This window comes from Cicer arietinum, chromosome 1 (genome assembly GCF_000331145.2).
Source record: "Cicer arietinum cultivar CDC Frontier isolate Library 1 chromosome 1, Cicar.CDCFrontier_v2.0, whole genome shotgun sequence".
Taxonomy (NCBI): Eukaryota; Viridiplantae; Streptophyta; class Magnoliopsida; order Fabales; family Fabaceae; genus Cicer; species Cicer arietinum.
The window spans coordinates 5113706-5130104 of NC_021160.2; the positions used below are offsets into that span (position 1 = coordinate 5113706).

The 16399-nt window shown below is 30.2% G+C and overlaps 4 protein-coding genes across 6 annotated transcripts; all 4 read right to left on the reverse strand.

Annotated features, from left to right (window-relative positions):
- Positions 1 to 37: 37 nt before the first annotated feature.
- LOC105851589 (uncharacterized protein At4g14342-like) lies at positions 38 to 2548 on the reverse strand. The gene is made up of 2 exons (XM_012712825.3): positions 1491 to 2548; positions 38 to 594 (listed from the first exon to the last, which is right to left on the reverse strand). Exons 1-2 carry the CDS (start codon positions 1663 to 1665, stop codon positions 362 to 364), a joined length of 408 nt encoding a protein of 135 aa, XP_012568279.1. The 5' UTR covers positions 1666 to 2548; the 3' UTR covers positions 38 to 361.
- Positions 2549 to 2686: 138 nt separating this feature from the next.
- On the reverse strand, positions 2687 to 7344 carry LOC101491476 (GPN-loop GTPase 3-like). Its single transcript, XM_004486073.4, has 10 exons — positions 7185 to 7344; positions 6857 to 6941; positions 6375 to 6483; positions 6203 to 6284; positions 5999 to 6084; positions 5647 to 5750; positions 5384 to 5514; positions 5206 to 5299; positions 4555 to 4610; positions 2687 to 3019 (listed from the first exon to the last, which is right to left on the reverse strand). The coding sequence occupies exons 2-10, from the start codon at positions 6899 to 6901 to the stop codon at positions 2923 to 2925; spliced, it is 804 nt and encodes a 267-aa protein (XP_004486130.1). The 5' UTR covers positions 6902 to 6941; positions 7185 to 7344; the 3' UTR covers positions 2687 to 2922.
- Positions 7345 to 9927: 2583 nt separating this feature from the next.
- On the reverse strand, positions 9928 to 13828 carry LOC101492242 (beta-glucosidase 47). Of its 3 annotated transcripts, none has more exons than XM_004486074.4 (12): positions 13513 to 13805; positions 13229 to 13295; positions 13064 to 13122; positions 12474 to 12549; positions 12303 to 12377; positions 11939 to 12026; positions 11509 to 11761; positions 11176 to 11291; positions 10820 to 11075; positions 10611 to 10713; positions 10407 to 10515; positions 9928 to 10289 (listed from the first exon to the last, which is right to left on the reverse strand). In XM_004486074.4, the coding sequence occupies exons 1-12, from the start codon at positions 13705 to 13707 to the stop codon at positions 10097 to 10099; spliced, it is 1590 nt and encodes a 529-aa protein (XP_004486131.3). In that variant the 5' UTR covers positions 13708 to 13805; the 3' UTR covers positions 9928 to 10096. The 3 variants fall into 3 exon arrangements, 2 of the variants coding, with proteins under 2 accessions (XP_004486131.3, XP_073220971.1); XR_012161812.1 differs by having other exon boundaries at positions 10150 to 10289; positions 10604 to 10713; positions 13513 to 13828; XM_073364870.1 differs by lacking the exon at positions 13513 to 13805 and having other exon boundaries at positions 13064 to 13133; positions 13229 to 13286.
- Positions 13829 to 15467: 1639 nt separating this feature from the next.
- Positions 15468 to 16395, reverse strand: LOC140919235 (glucose-6-phosphate/phosphate translocator 2, chloroplastic-like). The gene is made up of 3 exons (XM_073364871.1): positions 16262 to 16395; positions 15907 to 16120; positions 15468 to 15800 (listed from the first exon to the last, which is right to left on the reverse strand). The coding sequence occupies exons 1-3, from the start codon at positions 16393 to 16395 to the stop codon at positions 15789 to 15791; spliced, it is 360 nt and encodes a 119-aa protein (XP_073220972.1). The 3' UTR covers positions 15468 to 15788.
- Positions 16396 to 16399: the final 4 nt, after the last annotated feature.

Consider the following 16399-nt stretch of genomic DNA (forward strand, 5'->3'; position numbering starts at 1 on the left):
TAATCGTTCCTCTTCATTATTTTAGGGTTGTTCTTCCTCTTCAATATTTTCTTGACTTTCATTCTGAATTTCTTGCACTTCTAAATTTACATCAATACCATCTTTTTTTTGGATGCTAAACACAAACTCATTAACCTGAAGGGCCATCCTTCAGGAAACATCACCGCAACTTAGGAAAAAAAAGGCTAACTTTGACATGTCATGTTCGAATTTTTCAAGCTTCATAACAACTAAAAATGATGCCACAATCTCCAATCAAGGTCACATAGGTTCTTTAATCAAAATGAAACATTATTATTATAACATAAAGGTTAGACGCCATAAACTATGATGATCCATTTGTAATCCAGATGGCAAATTTTTAATCTTCGTTTCTTTCTGGAGGCAGACCACAAGGCAGGATCATTTTCTGCATGAATCTATAGCGTTGTCTTCCAATAGATTCGTTTTCAGCAATGGCAAAGTATGAAAGGAAAGGGTAGCTACCTATGTATGATGCATATGCAAAACGGTGAATATTTACTTGCCACTCAAATCTGTTCAAATCAGCTTGAAGACGATCAAATTGTGAATTGAGAACATCTACATCACTACCTACAAATAATAATCACGATAAAATATATAAATGCCTCTAATACTTATTTTTAAATCCGGATTCAAAAATCTCAACTAGTAGAAAAAAATTACAAAGGATTTGGATTGCATGGAGTCGGTCACTTTTTTATTTAAAGTATATTTATTATTTCAAAAATTTGAACTTTAAATTTAGATTGTCCATGATCGGACGATCATAAATTCTTTGCCTATATAACATCATGCAATCCTCTTCTTTGTTATAAATATTATATAAACAACATATCAATGTATAAGCGATAAAATAATTACATAAGTATCTTTAAGCAGAAAAGTAGAGATTAAAAAAATTATATTAGTGTACACATATAATATCGAAGATATTTCAACAATTTCAAATTTTAATTTTAATTCTAATTGGAGTGTAAGGACATGTATTGTAAACACGTTTTACATTTACGATCAATAAAAAAAAAATTACTTTTTCACGTCATACTATTAAAGTGAGGTGAAATTGGATGATTTGACGAAATATATAATTGTTATTGAATGTCAATGTAAAATTATTTTACGCTTACAATACATATCAATTTTTCTTTTATAATTATTTTCATTGTTTTATATTTTAAAATTGTTGTACAATTCTTAATAAAAAATACCTCTCTATGTGTGTGATCATCATACAGTCCTTCAAAATATAAATCTTTTTTAGAGTTGCACGTTGGATTAGTGAGGTAAACACAATTATTTTTAATTATTATAAAGAAAATAAATGATTGAGTGGAGGCACATGCCCCAATGTGACAAAAGTCCTAGTCTTGAAAAAAAGTGGAGGGGATCTTTATGGCTAAACATGCAAATTCTCATGCATATGAAGTTATATACTTAGTCAAGAAAAAAGGTTAGGAGTACCATACCACTCGTTACGTTGGTTTCTTCTTCTATACCAAAATTTTCTTCTACACCATTATGATCATGTGGTTCTTCATTTAAATCAAGTGCTGGTTCTTCATTTAAATCAAGTGCTGCTTCTTCATTTGAATCAAGTGCTGGTTCTTCATTTAAATCAAATGGAAAAGCATTGGCAGCCATATCAAAATTTATTACTTTCTTAATAGAAGTTATTGTTGAGAGAAAAGTAGACAAGAGAAAATGGGAATGATATTAAAATATGAGATAATAGATTACATCAAATGATACCCAAGATGTATATAACCAATAAAACAACAATAGTTAATTAGTTATGCAAGTTAAACACATTAGTTAGTTAGTTATTCTAGTTAGTTTAATTTGTATAGTTAAGTAATATTTCTAATAAAATTTTCTTCTAAATCAATATTTAAATTTGGAAATGAATACAAAGCTCTTGTTTATAATGAAATTATAAGTGTTCTCAAATAATTCGTGGGAAGTACCAATTTTAATTTAATTTTTCATTTCAACTATTTTGATAGTAAACATTTTAAAATTAGAGAAAATAATGGAGGGAAGTTTTTCCATTGTTTTTGGAAAACTTCAATCTTTTTGGTACGCAAGGGCCAATGCCACCAAATTCTCATAATAAGAAAAAACTATTTTCTCAAATAAAATAGAGCCTGAATGAAGTTGATGACTATTCCATGTAAATATAAAAATTTCAATTGTTTAAATATGTGGACTGAAGAAACAGTCTCTAAAGTTGTGTCATATCTCATCCTTTTTCTAGGGCTTTCAAGGTTGAAATTAAAACTCCTGAAACTTGAAAGTTGCACTTCGACCAAATATGATATATCATTTTCAGAATATTTTCTATTAAAAAGCTAGAAACCTTGGGGTTTGCTTCAGAAATACCTTTATTAAAAAAAACTGATTGAATGTTATCTACGTGATTTTCAATTTTATATTTCTAACAATTTGGGCTTTGATCATAGCCATAAGTGAATATCCACAACAGCTGTTTGTATTAATACTACCTTACTTCATTCCAAGACTTTGGAGAAGAGAAAAAAAGCTAAACTAGAACTCTATTTGAAAATCAATATTTTCAAAGCTTAATTCAATCCTCCTTTCTTAAGTTCTGCCTACTTCATCATCAAATTTACAATCTCTGGACCAAATATTTAGAATACCATCATTAATTAGTAGCCAAAGCTATGAACTTTAAATACGTTGTTGTTATCTTAACCATGCGAGGTTCACAATTAATCTCTGTTAGGAGGTTAAATTTAATAAATCAAGGTCTCATTCACATTAAACATTCTAATAAAAAACTATTAGTATATTATTAACAATTTGTGCTTGCTTGATAACCATTAAGTCATTGTGAAGACTGAAATATTCATCATGCCAAGCATTGCGGCAAAAGGGAAGCTACTCATCATCCTCTGGGTCAAAATCCCTAATCTTCACATCTGCATCTTCTCCATACTGAATGCAGTTGTCGATTTGACCCAATACATATTGTATACTGTAAATGAGAAAAATTCAACAATAAGTACAAAACAAAAATCACTTTGATTTGTGGGGCTAGGGCAGGACTACAGAAACAGAGGTCATGAGAAGAATGGCAGAGCATCGAAAATACTATGGGCTTTAAAGACGAGTAGTAAAGTCATTCATCTCAGTAGTTTACCAAAATATCATTTCGGCTTTTTAAGGTCTGGATTTAATTAATTGTAATTACTGTATCTAAAAAATAATTGAATATAAACCCACTCTACAGCATAGTGAAAATAAATAAATAAACAAGTGCTTTTCAAGACCTGTCATCCCCGATATGAGGAAGCTACATTCATGTCTGAACAAATAGTTAAGAATCCCATGATCAAAACAATATACCCAAAAACGTATTTATCTAATAAAAACTAGGAATTGATCAAAATCTGTTGCATAATCTTAAAATTTGAACTTAAGGTCTAATTCAACCCTACAAAACTGTTTGTAAGATAGAACTATCCAAGCCTTATAACTCATAAGCATAACTTAAGCCTTATAACTCATAAGCATAACTTAGCCATATTTACAAGCTATGTGGGAACCCAACACTGAACACACCCCCACACACTCATTTGCTTCACACACATTTGAAGCGTGGAAAATGCAAGTGGCCCGATAACAAAGATCTTTAACACCCTCTCATGCTCATGATTGGGCATATCTCAAGCATGGAGAAATGCAAGTGGCCCAATAACAAATAACTTCACGCCCCCTTCGCGCCCAAGGGCATGAACAAATATGGGTGGCACTGGCACAATAACAAATTGAGATCATGATCAGACATACTCAAGCCATATCTCTAAGCTATGTGGGATATCAACACATACTATCGAGGCAATGATGGAGTAACATTTTTTAGACAAACCGCCAAAGTTCTAAACTACAAGGAAATGCAGCTTAGGGAGTCATAGGTGGTTTGGGGAGTTGGAGTGACAAGGTGGTCATGGGTTCAACTCCTCCTTCTAACAAAATTAACAACTAATTACAACCATTAGCTATTGAAAAAAAAACAAGGAAATGCACCTTCTTGAACTAATAATCCCAAAGCCCATCATAATACTTTTTATATACCAAAATATTATGAAAGAATGGTAACGAAGACGATCAAATCAGTCAGATCTTCTAGTTTTCCCAAGGTATTCAAATTGCAGTTTCATATTTGTTTCAACTAACCTAGAGAAGCGTGTTCTTTTGTGAAATCATGTCTAAATGTGTTTGATAATAACATCTCAAGTCTAATGTGTTTATAATAACATCTCAAATCCTGCAACAAGTAGACAACTCATAGCCAAGAGTTTTCTGGTAGCATTGGAGACAATATACAAGAACCATTATTTGAGTTCAACTTAATTTATGCCATGCTTTTTTCATAAAAACAATTTTTAACAGTTTATACCATTCAATTTTAACATTTCAGCATCAACAACAGCATTACTCAATGTATGATGAACAGTCAAACCATAAACAGCAAGAAAGGTTGTGCAGTAAAAAGATAGAGGTGTGTACCTTTTTTCCTTCCTCAAGTCCAGTGGTATAAAACTCACCATGCTAAAATTACTCACCTATTGCAGAATGAATGAATGAATAAATAAAAAAGATAATGGAATTGAAAACAGACACATATTAATCAATATCTAGGAAGCTTCAGAGGTAAGAGAATAATAAAAAAAATGTTATTCCAAAATTGAAGTGATATGGGAATGAGGTGAAATGGAACCTTCAATCCTTTCTAAGACTTGGAATTGCCAAATGATGAAATGAAACTACCACTCCATTCAATTGACATTTAAACACAAATGGGATGTGAAGAAAAGAGATACACAAAAGAAACCAAAAGGAAAACTGCTCTTGGAATCAATGCTTGGAATTCAATAAACATTCATTCTTTCTAGACATCAACCAAGTATTGTCTTGTTTTTTCAAAATAAGAATCAATTCAAATACTTGATAGGCCATTAATATATAAAAATCAACTTTATTCAGTCCAAAATAATTTTCTAATGAAGTCATTCTCTGTTACATTCTACAACATCACAACACTTGTACCACAAAACGGAAAAATGAATAGTTTGCCAATGAAAACCAGAAAAACGAATGCATGCTTTACAATATTACTGTCAGGGGGATATATTCTTAAAATAATCATACATTACCCACCAGTTCAATCAAAGACTTGTTCAACTTTGCATACTTAGGAGCCATCCGTTGATTCAATTCAGACAGTAAAAAGGTGGGTTCTGGATCCAAGTATCTAAGAGAGAAAAAACACATTAAAATTTGAATAAATAAATCAGTGGAAATAAATTAGTGATATAAATTAAGTGACAGTAATTACTCTTCAAGATCCTTTTTGTTAGTCACAAGGTCCATTTTTGAGAGGATATTAACATGAGGTAGTTCAAGTTGAACCATTGCAGAAAGGGAGGACATGCATCCACTTATAAATTTGGTCACATCTGTCATGAACTGGAATATTATAAAATAATAAGTCAACAAAGATAACAAGACAAGCATAGTGGGAAGTCTAATGGAATGTGAATGAGTCAACAGCTTAAAAGGAAGCATGATTTGATCAAAAGTTACAAAACTATCACCAACCTGTGAATCAAGTAAGTACACAACACAGACATTAAAATTTCTCCGTTTCAAATGTTCAACAAAATTTCGAAATACTGGCACATGTGAATAAAGTTCTATCTGACCTGTAAAACATTACAAGGCTAAGTTAATTGATCACATTTTGTCAAGCAAGTTGCACCCAAAAAACTTGATAATAAATACTAAATATCTTGCTGTAAAAGGGAAAATATTAGAATAAGCAGTAGTTTCATTATGCTATCAACTCTATTTGTGGCCTTGCATACTCATGCGACTGAAATGTATACATCATAATCACCTCACAGTCAAAAGAATACAAAGTAAAAATAACTATAGAAATGAGCATGAATACCAGGACAATCAAAAACCAAGTACTCGTCATCTAAATAATTGTCCAGCTCTTCATCAAGCCAATCATCTAGGTTATCTTCAAGGTGTCTAAATATGATTATTAAGGCAACAAAATTTCAACATACAAGAAAGTACATATTGCTGTAGTTAATTTCATCAAAGACAGACAGCATAAGTTTTTTCAGAAAACAAATGAAAAGGATACTCCATGCAGTATACAAGACCACCATTAGGACCTAATCCAAGCTCCTCCATAACATCGTCCAGGGAAATAAGTTCCCTTACATCTGCAAGCATTTCAACCAAATTAGTAAAGCTCAGCGATACAAAAAACCTGAAGTCACAAAATAAGAAGCTACACAAGACATTCCACTTACCCATCGCAACTGGATAGTCAAAATTTTCAGCAGCAGGATCAAGGTTCACAACATGTATTGATCGCCGTACAGTTACACAGTGTTGGTACAAACTTGAGCAATATGTAGACTAATCGACAAAGAAAAAACCCAAATTAATAAGTAACACAACATTTAAATAAAGGAAGGGAAGGGAATAGTATTGTAAATGTAAACACAAAAAGTGCATAATGAGCCTGTTAGAATTACTTATTTGAATTTACCTCCTGACATATACACTTACGAGACTATTCCAAATAACTTAGGGAAACAACTTATGACATGTTATTTTCAGCTTATTTCCATAAATTCTCTATAATGACTTATGACAATAGGTTATATTAAAACAGTTCATCATTTAATATTTTGTTATAGAAAAAGCCTATTCATAAGTAGTTATATGATAATCGCTCTTAATTAAGATGTTTATCCAAACAGGGCCTATAACAAATAGAATAAAATACCTTGCCACTACCAGCTGGACCTATAACAAGCTGTGCATAACCCATTGTAGCCTTATGAAATTGCAATAAGTTTCCCTCCAAATTTCTGAAAGTGCAACAGTAATGTAAGCAATACACGAAACCACGATTGCGAAAAACAAATTAACGAAATCAGAGTAGGCCATAAACCACAGGGAGCCAAGACAGATAGAGTAGAAGAAAACCTGAACGTTATTACGTTATTTAAATGCAAAATGGGAAGTTAGGTTATATTCCAATGAAAAGAAGAGAAAGTAATTAAAAAACGTAATAGAGTAGGTCATAAACCACAGGGTAAAGAGAAAGATACCGGTATGGAAGGGATGGGAATTAGGGTTCCTTGTCTTCTCTCACTTCAATTTCTCCTTTCTCGTTTTTGCTCACAAAGTGAAGAAAAGAAAGACGAGATTGTGAGCGCGGCCACCCTGTATGTTTCCGAAACTTCTATAGGTCTCAACTGATTATGCTATTTTTATTTTACTACTTATTTATTTGTTTTATGTTATTTATTAGTGTTACACATGGCTGGGGATCCAGCCCAAAATAGATTCTTTAATTTTGATGTCGGGTACTTTCATAATTTTAGTGTATTTAGAGAAGAATTAATAATTAAAAGTAACTGAATAAAAATTATTTAGGTGAATTAAAATAATTAGTTATGAGAGATCTACAATAAAGTTATTAAGGTAGACAATCTCAACTTCGTTTATGACATTGTCTCATTTGCTTTCTTACTTTTTTATTTTGCAAAGTATTTATCTCAGTCTTTTAAATTATACAAAAATAATATATTTAATTTTTATTTTTTGTAATAAATGAGTTTTTTATATTAAATTTGTCTTTTATGTTTGTAAATGTTTAAATTGGTAATTTAAATTTAAAATCAGAAAAATAAAAAATAAAAACTCTTTCAATTTTTTCTAGTAAACTTGCATAATTCTTAAGGTGTTTTGATTACATTAATCATAAGAACACAAACTCTCAATCAACTTTTAGAAAAATAATTGAACAAAAAAGAATTCAAGTGAGATACATATTAGGATTATTGAAATTAAATGTGAGATTCTCTTAATTCAAATTATGAAATTATATGAAAATTATTATTTTGTTATTTATATAATCCATAACAAAACTGATAGTAATATTTTAAAAATCTTAAAATAGAAATTATTGAAATGAGATTATGATTAAAAATATTTCAATACAGTAATGTTTACAAATATAAATGATTAACTTGATACAAAAAAAAATTAAATGATCAATCTAATATTTTCATGTAACTTAAAGGATTATACGATGAAATTTGTCTCTGTTTTTTTTTTTTAAAACAAAAAATTTAGTGTGAGGGGTGGTGCATAGGGATGATCTTTAAGATCATTGAACATTTATTCAAGAATGTATGTTTGTCTCTTATCTCTCTCCAATAGATACTTGAGGTTGGTATAAAGTTATCCATGTAAATAGAGAGTTTAAGAAGTTAGAGAGATTCTTTGAGTATTTGTAATTGCAAATAGAGTATTCTCTATTGCGAAGAAGCAAATTTTATAGGAGAGAATCCTTATGTTCTATCATTTTTCGTAATAAAAATATTATTTTTTAGGAATCAAATTTAACTTTTTGCTACTAGACTAAGTAAGAATTTGTCTTCTCTAAAGCAAACAATTCATAACGAAATAAGTAATATTAATCATTGATTTATTAATGATTGATATTATGTGTATATTCATATTGAATTACTCTTTTTTCCATATCAGAAAGCTACCCACGTGTTTTTGAATACAATGTAATTTTTTTTATTCTACTTTAGCCACACACTATATTCTATATGAATCACTTTTCTCACTCAAGCCTCCTGGTCTTCCTTCTATATGTTCAAATCACAACCGGTAATCTTTGTGTTTTATAGTGGGATTGTCAAAATTAATTCGACCCCAGATTAAACACAATTTTAGCAAAATCCTAGATATTTAATCAATTTGAATCAAAATTAATTTGCTTTTCAAACTCTATTTTTTTCAAATCAATTTTACAAAATCAATTATGTTGATAATCACATTTGTGAAACACTCATGTGACTCACCTCTATACACAACATCATCTTCTCAATATGAGCTACCCGATTCTCTCATGTGTACATTTGTTCTTTTTTTGTCATAAGTGTAAATTTGTTCTTAGTTTCATCTTTTCTTGATACATTCATCCACCACAAACAATCTCATCTATGCAACTCCTAATGTTTTTTACTCTTATTTATCATAAGTAGTTATTTGGAAAAATGTCATCCTAAAATTGTTTTTATGAGTTTATCAATGTTTTAGTATTTAGCTTATTGTTGGTTGAATGAATTGAAATAGAAGAATGTAGTATGATTGAATGGATACTAAATAAGCTATAATGTAACACAACTGAAACGTGAATGGAAAATAATGAGACACTGAAAACCTTATAATTCATGAATCATCACAATTGGGGTCAGGAAAATTTACTTGACATATTGGGACTGAAAGAGGAAGATATATGCTCTATGATATGTATGTATCAATATGTTTTAACTTTTTGGTTGTTTGTGACTCACTATTGTGAAAGCCAAGCTAGAAAATACTTGTGAGTTGCTGCTTCAAATTGGTTTCCTCAACAATGAATTAGGATTCTTAAACAACCAAACTAAATTAGAGGAAATAATGGCAATATTGAAACAGTTTGATGCATTGATTGGTAACTTTCCTTTCATTTTTTCATTTTTTACAGCTTTCTTTGAAATTAAGATAAGCCAATGCTTTTGTAGTTGCCGAAAGCTGCAATCAAGAAGATGGATATGCAAGCACAAAGATGAAAGTCCTGATACATCTTCATCATCTTAACTTGGTACTAATCCTTTAAAACTTGAAGCATTTATTACCAATTATTGAGTATTGATTTAAAGGATTGGTATCAAAATTTATTCATTTATTCCTTTAAAGCTAAGGAAATGTTAGAAATTAGTGGTTATATTAGTTTTTCATGTTTGATAGACAAATTTTGTCATAAGGTAGAATTACACCACGCGGACGAGATTTATTGCAAGAGAATTTTTAGTAATTTCAATAATTATAGTTATAAAATACACATAGTGGACACTTATACAATATGGACATGGCATCAAAATTTATTGAGTATTGATTTTCTCACATTTCCTTAGCTCGTGTAAAATTATATTTGAAATGTTCATCTCTGTTGAGTATGTCAAAGGCTAATGCCTGTCCGAGCCTTATGTTCTACAATGAAGTTTTTGTACCAAAATGCAGACACCCTTGGTGTTCTATTAAGTGTTTCAAAGTCCACATGATGAAGTCCAAACCTTATACTGTATCCATGATTCCACTCAAAGTTATCTAGAAGGGACCACAGAAAGTACCCCCTCACATCTGCTCCTTTCCTGTTCACAGAACAAGTAACAATTATTAACCAAAAAACAGGTGACCATGTAAACTTAGTGTATTTTTTAAACTTTCTTTGACCCATTTTTGTTTATATTATGTTATGGAGGAAGTACCTTATTGCTGTTGCTAGAGAATCCAAGTATCCACTCAAATATTCCACTCTTTTGACATCGTTCAATACATCTTTACTTGTTGGGTAGGAATTCTCAGTCATCCCAAATCCTATGTAGGACAAATAAAGTCTCATATTTAAGGGCATCAATAATGGGATATCACAATTTTAGGAGAAGACTAAATTAAGGTTTATTACCACTCACCATTTTCAGTGATGAACATTGGTATGTTGTTGTATCTGTCTTTTATGTAAGTCACTATTTTTTCCATTCCTTGTGGGTGAACATACAACCATGCAAGTGCAGTCTACATGCATTATTTGAAACCATTTAATTAATTAATGGTTTACCAAAGTTGAACTTGTTGTTTTGTGACACAATATTAAATTAATTAAAGGTATGAAATTTAATACCGGTTCTCCAATGTTGAGGCCATTCATTTGTGGAGATGTTAGAGCAAATCCCTCTGTCTTTGAAGACCCTTTTCCTTGTTCACATGTAGAGAATATGCAGTCTTTTACATAATAACTTGTATAGTGATTTATTCCAACGAAATCTAATCCACTCTTAAGTTTTTCCAAATCATATTTGGAAAATGGTAATAGATCAGGTCCTAATATATCATGCATTTCTTTTGGATACTTTCCTAGTATAATTGGGTCCAAAAACCTGCATTTCTCCATAAGGGACATAGTCAAAAGCTTAATTTGAAAATTTTGGGAGGCCATAAAAAATAACTCATCAAATTAACAAAAGAGAAAGCCTTTACCAGTTCATGTTAAATGATTGAGCTCTCTCAGCAGCTAACTTGTCTTCTGATGAGTTGCTAAATGGTTCATACCATACAGCATTCATAACAATTCCAATTTTTCCTCCCTGATTTTTCTGATATTTGAGCAGTATAGGGCATTAGTTAAATAATATAGGGACACCCCTAGTGCTTTCTCAAAAGTAGAGGAGGGTGTGTCATTTAAGAATAGTCAAGTACAATTACAGAACAATAACAAAATTACAAAAATGAATTATAAAGTTAAGGTGTAAATCATGTAAGAAAAATGTAATTTACTACTAAGTAACAACTAATAAATATAAATAATCTCACTTGATACTTGTTTCTGTACACATCAACAGCAGACACATGGGATAAGATGAGGTTAGAGGCAGCAATGAAAGGTTCTCTCTCTGAATCTCCATAGCTGCAATTGCCAAATGAACCTGAGCAATGAGATGGTGGATATACACCTGTTCTATAACCACAAATAACAGCAACATTGGGTTCATTAAATGTCACCCAATGTTTCACTCTGTCTCCAAAGTACTTGAAGCATATGTCTGCATAATACCTAAATTCCTCCCTGAAAAAATAAATGTCACACCACATTTAATTCATATTCATTGTCAGTGTAAATTTAAAAAAAAAATATTAATCAATTACAATATTAATACTATTAAATTTTGTACACTGAAGAATTAACCACTTAATTATTTAGTTATGCCGTGGCTCTTAGTTGCTGATATTTACATGTACTTACTGAATTTTAGGACTAAGCCAACCTCCATATCTATCCTCAAGTGCTTGAGGAATGTCATAATGTGTTATTGTAACAAAAGGTTCTATTCCTGAAACAATAACAAACAAAAAGTTTTAAAAAAGGAAATGATTCACTTGTAAAATATTGCTTATTTTCGGATGACATTTAGAATATAAAAATTATTGAAACTTTTAGTTGTTGTTACATAATCGTTGGATCTGAGTGTATTTAAATATAAATTAGATTTTATGTCTTAAATTATTTTGAATTTCAATATATAATATTTAATTTTTTTGAGGAAAAGTTCATATATATACACATACGTGCAGCAACTAAAAATAATCTAAGTTCAAAATAAAATGACCTCTATTGAGAAGTGCATCAATTAACCGGTTATAGTAATCGATGCCAGCCCTGTTCAAATGGCCAAATCTTCCTTCTGGAATAAATTTGAAAGGCAAAGTTAGACAAGGTAAAAAAAATTAATGCAATTTGTTAACTTATTTTATTTTTTTTATATAAAAAAAATACTTGCTTGGTAAAATTCTAGCCCATGATAATGAAAAACGATAGCTGTTGACTCCAATATATTCCATTAGGTCCACGTCTTCCTGATTTTCAATTACAAAAGTAAAACATAATTAGCGTCATGGACTGAAAGAGAAAGGTTAATAATCCATTTTGATGCTGAATTAAAATAACAAAAACAGAAATTATTATTTCATGTACAATTAAAGTAATAAACCGATAAAAAAAATATTTCATTTATTTCATAATAATCAACTTGTTCAATCATTCTACTTAAATTAAAAACTTTATAAATAAATAAAATTATACAAATTTTTCTATAAATATATTAATTATTGTGGATAAAAAAAAAACAAAAATATTATACGAGGACGGTGCAGAAAAAATGATTAGCGGTGGATGGAGACAGACACATGTAGTCGCAGGTGGGGTACTTTTAGCTGGACAATATCCTATTCGTGATAGTTACACGTACGGCATTATAAAAAATAATTTTTAGAAGTTATGATAACAAAGTAAAAATATAAAAAAATTACGACAACAAAGTTTTAGGTCTCAAAAAAAGTTATGACAACAAAAAACAAACGATTGTTGTACCTTATAACGATGGTAATGATCAACAGCAACATCCCCATTAGTTCCATCTATTATGGTTCCTGAAATGTAACTACACATGAGACTGAATAGTGAATATATAGGAACTAATTAAGGAACATTTTTCAATCGGGCATTCGTATAGTAGTTTTATGAATAAATATGAACCTGGCTTATGAGTGAACACATCCCAGTTACTTAGTCCCTTGCCATCACTCGAGAATGCTCCTTCAAACTAAAAATAAACTAGTCAAGGTAACTTCTCAACACAAGTGTAGTATAGAAATTTAAGAAACATTGAAATTAAAAATAAATAAAAAAGTGTCTTAATATTCATATTGGTATATATACTAATTTGTTATTTCTTAAAATTAGAAGCAAAACTATATTGGAAGCATACAATTTGATGTACGAAAATTGAATGGATTAGGAAGGTTTGGAAGCTAAGTAACCTGATAGGAAGAAGATGCAGTTCCAAAGAGGAAGTTGAGTGGAAACGAGGATGAAGTAATATTATGTTCTAGGGACACAAAAGCACATGATCCCATGAAATTTGAGAAGAGAAAAAAAAGTACAAAGAGGGCAATATTGAGGAGTGGGAGTAGAAGCTCCATGTTGTGTGTGAGTGAGTGTGAGTAAGACATCATAATATAACAACACTTACATAAGCTTGAAACGTCGACATCACGGCAATATCCAAGTGGGATTCACTCAACACTTGATTTTTTTGGTTAGGTTCAATGAAAAATTTCAATCACAGCAACGAGAAGTTACAAATAGTTGAGTTTGATAGACGCACGTCTCATACTATCCAGTGGCAGTTCTAAACACGTGCTTAATTAGTCACGACAAATAACAATGATAACTAGTAAAGAATCCGTGGTTTCTCACATGTCGTGTATTATTTATATGGTCGTGCGTTTTTGGCGTTAATTATATAAGGTTACTATTATTCTAAATTAATATTATTATAAGTTAACACAATAGGCACTTACATAATACATGAGACTTAAGCACATTCAATTAAAAAGTTACACGTTATTAAAAGCAAAATAATACAAGAGCTAATTTATTTTCCTAAAACTTTTTTGTCGAGTAAATTGTATTAAAAAAATGTCCGTTTCAATTAAATTTATTTTATTTCATTGGTTCAAATGTCGTAAGCCATGGCCATGGACGAGGAAAATGAAGGAAAATAAAAAACTGCATATTAATGTGAAATTTTGTATGCAGAAAAAAAAATTAAAATTTCCAATGAAGAAGACGCAAAAAAATTCTTTAGTTCCACTTCACCCATTTGTATGGCACATAATAAGAGTTAAGTTTTGGATTATAAACTATAAAAAAATGACTAATAAAAGTAAAGTAAAAGATCAAAATAGAATAAAAAAGAATTAAAATACCAAATTAAAATCACAAAATGTGTTAAAAAGAGGAGAAATATTTTTAATAATTTATATGTTACATTTGTCTCATTCTCTCTTCTCCCTTCCAAATCTCAAAAAATGGTGGAGAGGCAAAATGAAATCTAAAAGAAATTTTATAGCTCATTTCTTAAAAATTAAACCATACAAATTTTAGTTAACATATTTTCTCCTCTCTTCTATACCCCTCCAACCACATAGAACCTTAGAAACAAGATATACCAATTGAGTATATTGATTTTAATACATGTATATTGTTTGAAGACTAAGAAACTCAAGAATTTGAAAATGAGAAGGATAATAAAATGAGAATGAGAAAAATAAAACTCTCCTGCAATTCAAAATAATAGAATGAAAACTTTATCTATTTTAATTCATAAGCAAATATTAATAGTTACTTATTAGTTTGGGGACTAAGGATTTTGTTAGCATGAATCAAACACTAAATTTCCTTCATCTCTTTTAAGGTCTTTTTAGTAGAAGAAAAATAACAACAAAAAAAAAAAGAGAGAGAGAGATTAAATAAACGTGAGATGTACATTTTTTTAATTCTTTTCAAGTTTACAAAGAAAATAGCTAGAATTGTCTATTTTTTATTATTATTTTCTTCCATTTCTAATCTTATTTCCTGCCATAAAAATAAAACACTTTCCTTATTTCTTTTTTTACATTGGCATTGCTTTTATTTTTAACGTGGCTTGCTTCTTTTATTTGGTTTTTAACGTGATCCACTTCTAACAGAAATTTTTTACTTTTTTTTCCTTTCAACATTCTTTAATTTATTTACTTTTTTAACATTCTTTTATTTTTCAACAAATGCATTTTACATTTACATAAAAATTGAAATATTTATTTTAATTAATTAATTAAATTTTTAAATACATCCAGTCTTATTTATTTCTCATTTATTTTTCTCTTTCTAACATTTTCTCTTACATATTTCTCTCTTTTCTTTTATTAGCTATATCTTATGAGACAAGATGTAACTCTTATGACACATCAATCTTATAATTCAATACAGTCTATTCTTCTAAAGCTCTTGACAGAAAAGCAGCAGAAAACTCATTTACACACATAAAAACGAAATTACAATGTTATAATGACCTCAGAGAAAATTCCTATTAACAACACAATGCAATCTCTAATTAACATCATATACTCCTAATCACTGACAACATAATACACTCTCTAATTCACATCATAGTACTAATCACAGTCTAACAACATAATAGTACCCTTAGAACTCAAGCCATGACATGAGTCATCATTCCTTTGTGTTCCATAACAGCTTCAAAAACACAACCTCACTGTTTAGCCTGCCAATCAACATAAAAGCTGTTAATTAATTGCATCCTTCCTATATTTTTTCAAACAAGAGGTTATCTATATATAAAAAAAAAAAAAAAAGAAAACAGAATTCACCTGTGAATAGATGAAGGTGCCAAGAATTGCAATGGCGGCTCCAAGAGCATTGATAGGTTGAAGTGGAGTGTGAAAAATAAGGATTGAAGAGACTATTACAGAAATTCTCTTCATTGTGTTTCCTATACTAAATGTTAAGGGTGAAATCTGATCAAGAGACATGTATGATACTTGATTATACAAATGATAGAACACACTCTGAGCAACCACCCACCTGAAAGCATCAAAATCCAAACATTAATATAATTTAGTATCCTATGATGCACTCAACCATGTGTTTCAGTGTTGTGTCAGACACTAACATGTGTCGGATCCTAGACACGTCTTTGATTTAGAGAGTGTTGTGCTTACTTACCATACAAAATTGGGACCAATTTGAGACACTGCAGTTTGCCAGCCTACAGCCCAAACTTTGGGACCTTCCACAGCAATGGCAAAAGGTGTGAGAATTAATAGAGACATCATTGAGAGACAAGCATAATAGTTCATTCCA

Excerpts from the sequence above, each read along its gene's own strand:
- LOC105851589 (XM_012712825.3), bottom strand. The coding sequence starts at position 1,665 with ATGGCTGCCAATGCTTTTCCATTTGATTTAAATGAAGAACCAGCACTT. Across the intron at positions 595-1,490 it reads AGAAACCAACGTAACGAGTG|GTAGTGATGTAGATGTTCTC; the intron begins GTATGGTACTCC and ends TATTATTTGTAG.
- LOC101491476 (XM_004486073.4), bottom strand. The coding sequence starts at position 6,901 with ATGGGTTATGCACAGCTTGTTATAGGTCCAGCTGGTAGTGGCAAG. Across the intron at positions 5,300-5,383 it reads AACAAAAAGGATCTTGAAGA|ATACTTGGATCCAGAACCCA; the intron begins GTAATTACTGTC and ends TTTCTCTCTTAG. Across the intron at positions 3,020-4,554 it reads GACTTGAGGAAGGAAAAAAG|TATACAATATGTATTGGGTC; the intron begins GTACACACCTCT and ends TCTCATTTACAG.
- LOC101492242 (XM_004486074.4), bottom strand. The coding sequence starts at position 13,707 with ATGATGTCTTACTCACACTCACTCACACACAACATGGAGCTTCTACTC. Across the intron at positions 12,378-12,473 it reads ATGGGCTAGAATTTTACCAA|AAGGAAGATTTGGCCATTTG; the intron begins GCAAGTATTTTT and ends AATTTATTCCAG. Across the intron at positions 11,762-11,938 it reads TGGCTTAGTCCTAAAATTCA|GGAGGAATTTAGGTATTATG; the intron begins GTAAGTACATGT and ends TTATTTTTTCAG.
- LOC140919235 (XM_073364871.1), bottom strand. The coding sequence starts at position 16,395 with ATGAACTATTATGCTTGTCTCTCAATGATGTCTCTATTAATTCTCACA. Across the intron at positions 16,121-16,261 it reads ATTGGTCCCAATTTTGTATG|GTGGGTGGTTGCTCAGAGTG; the intron begins GTAAGTAAGCAC and ends TGATGCTTTCAG.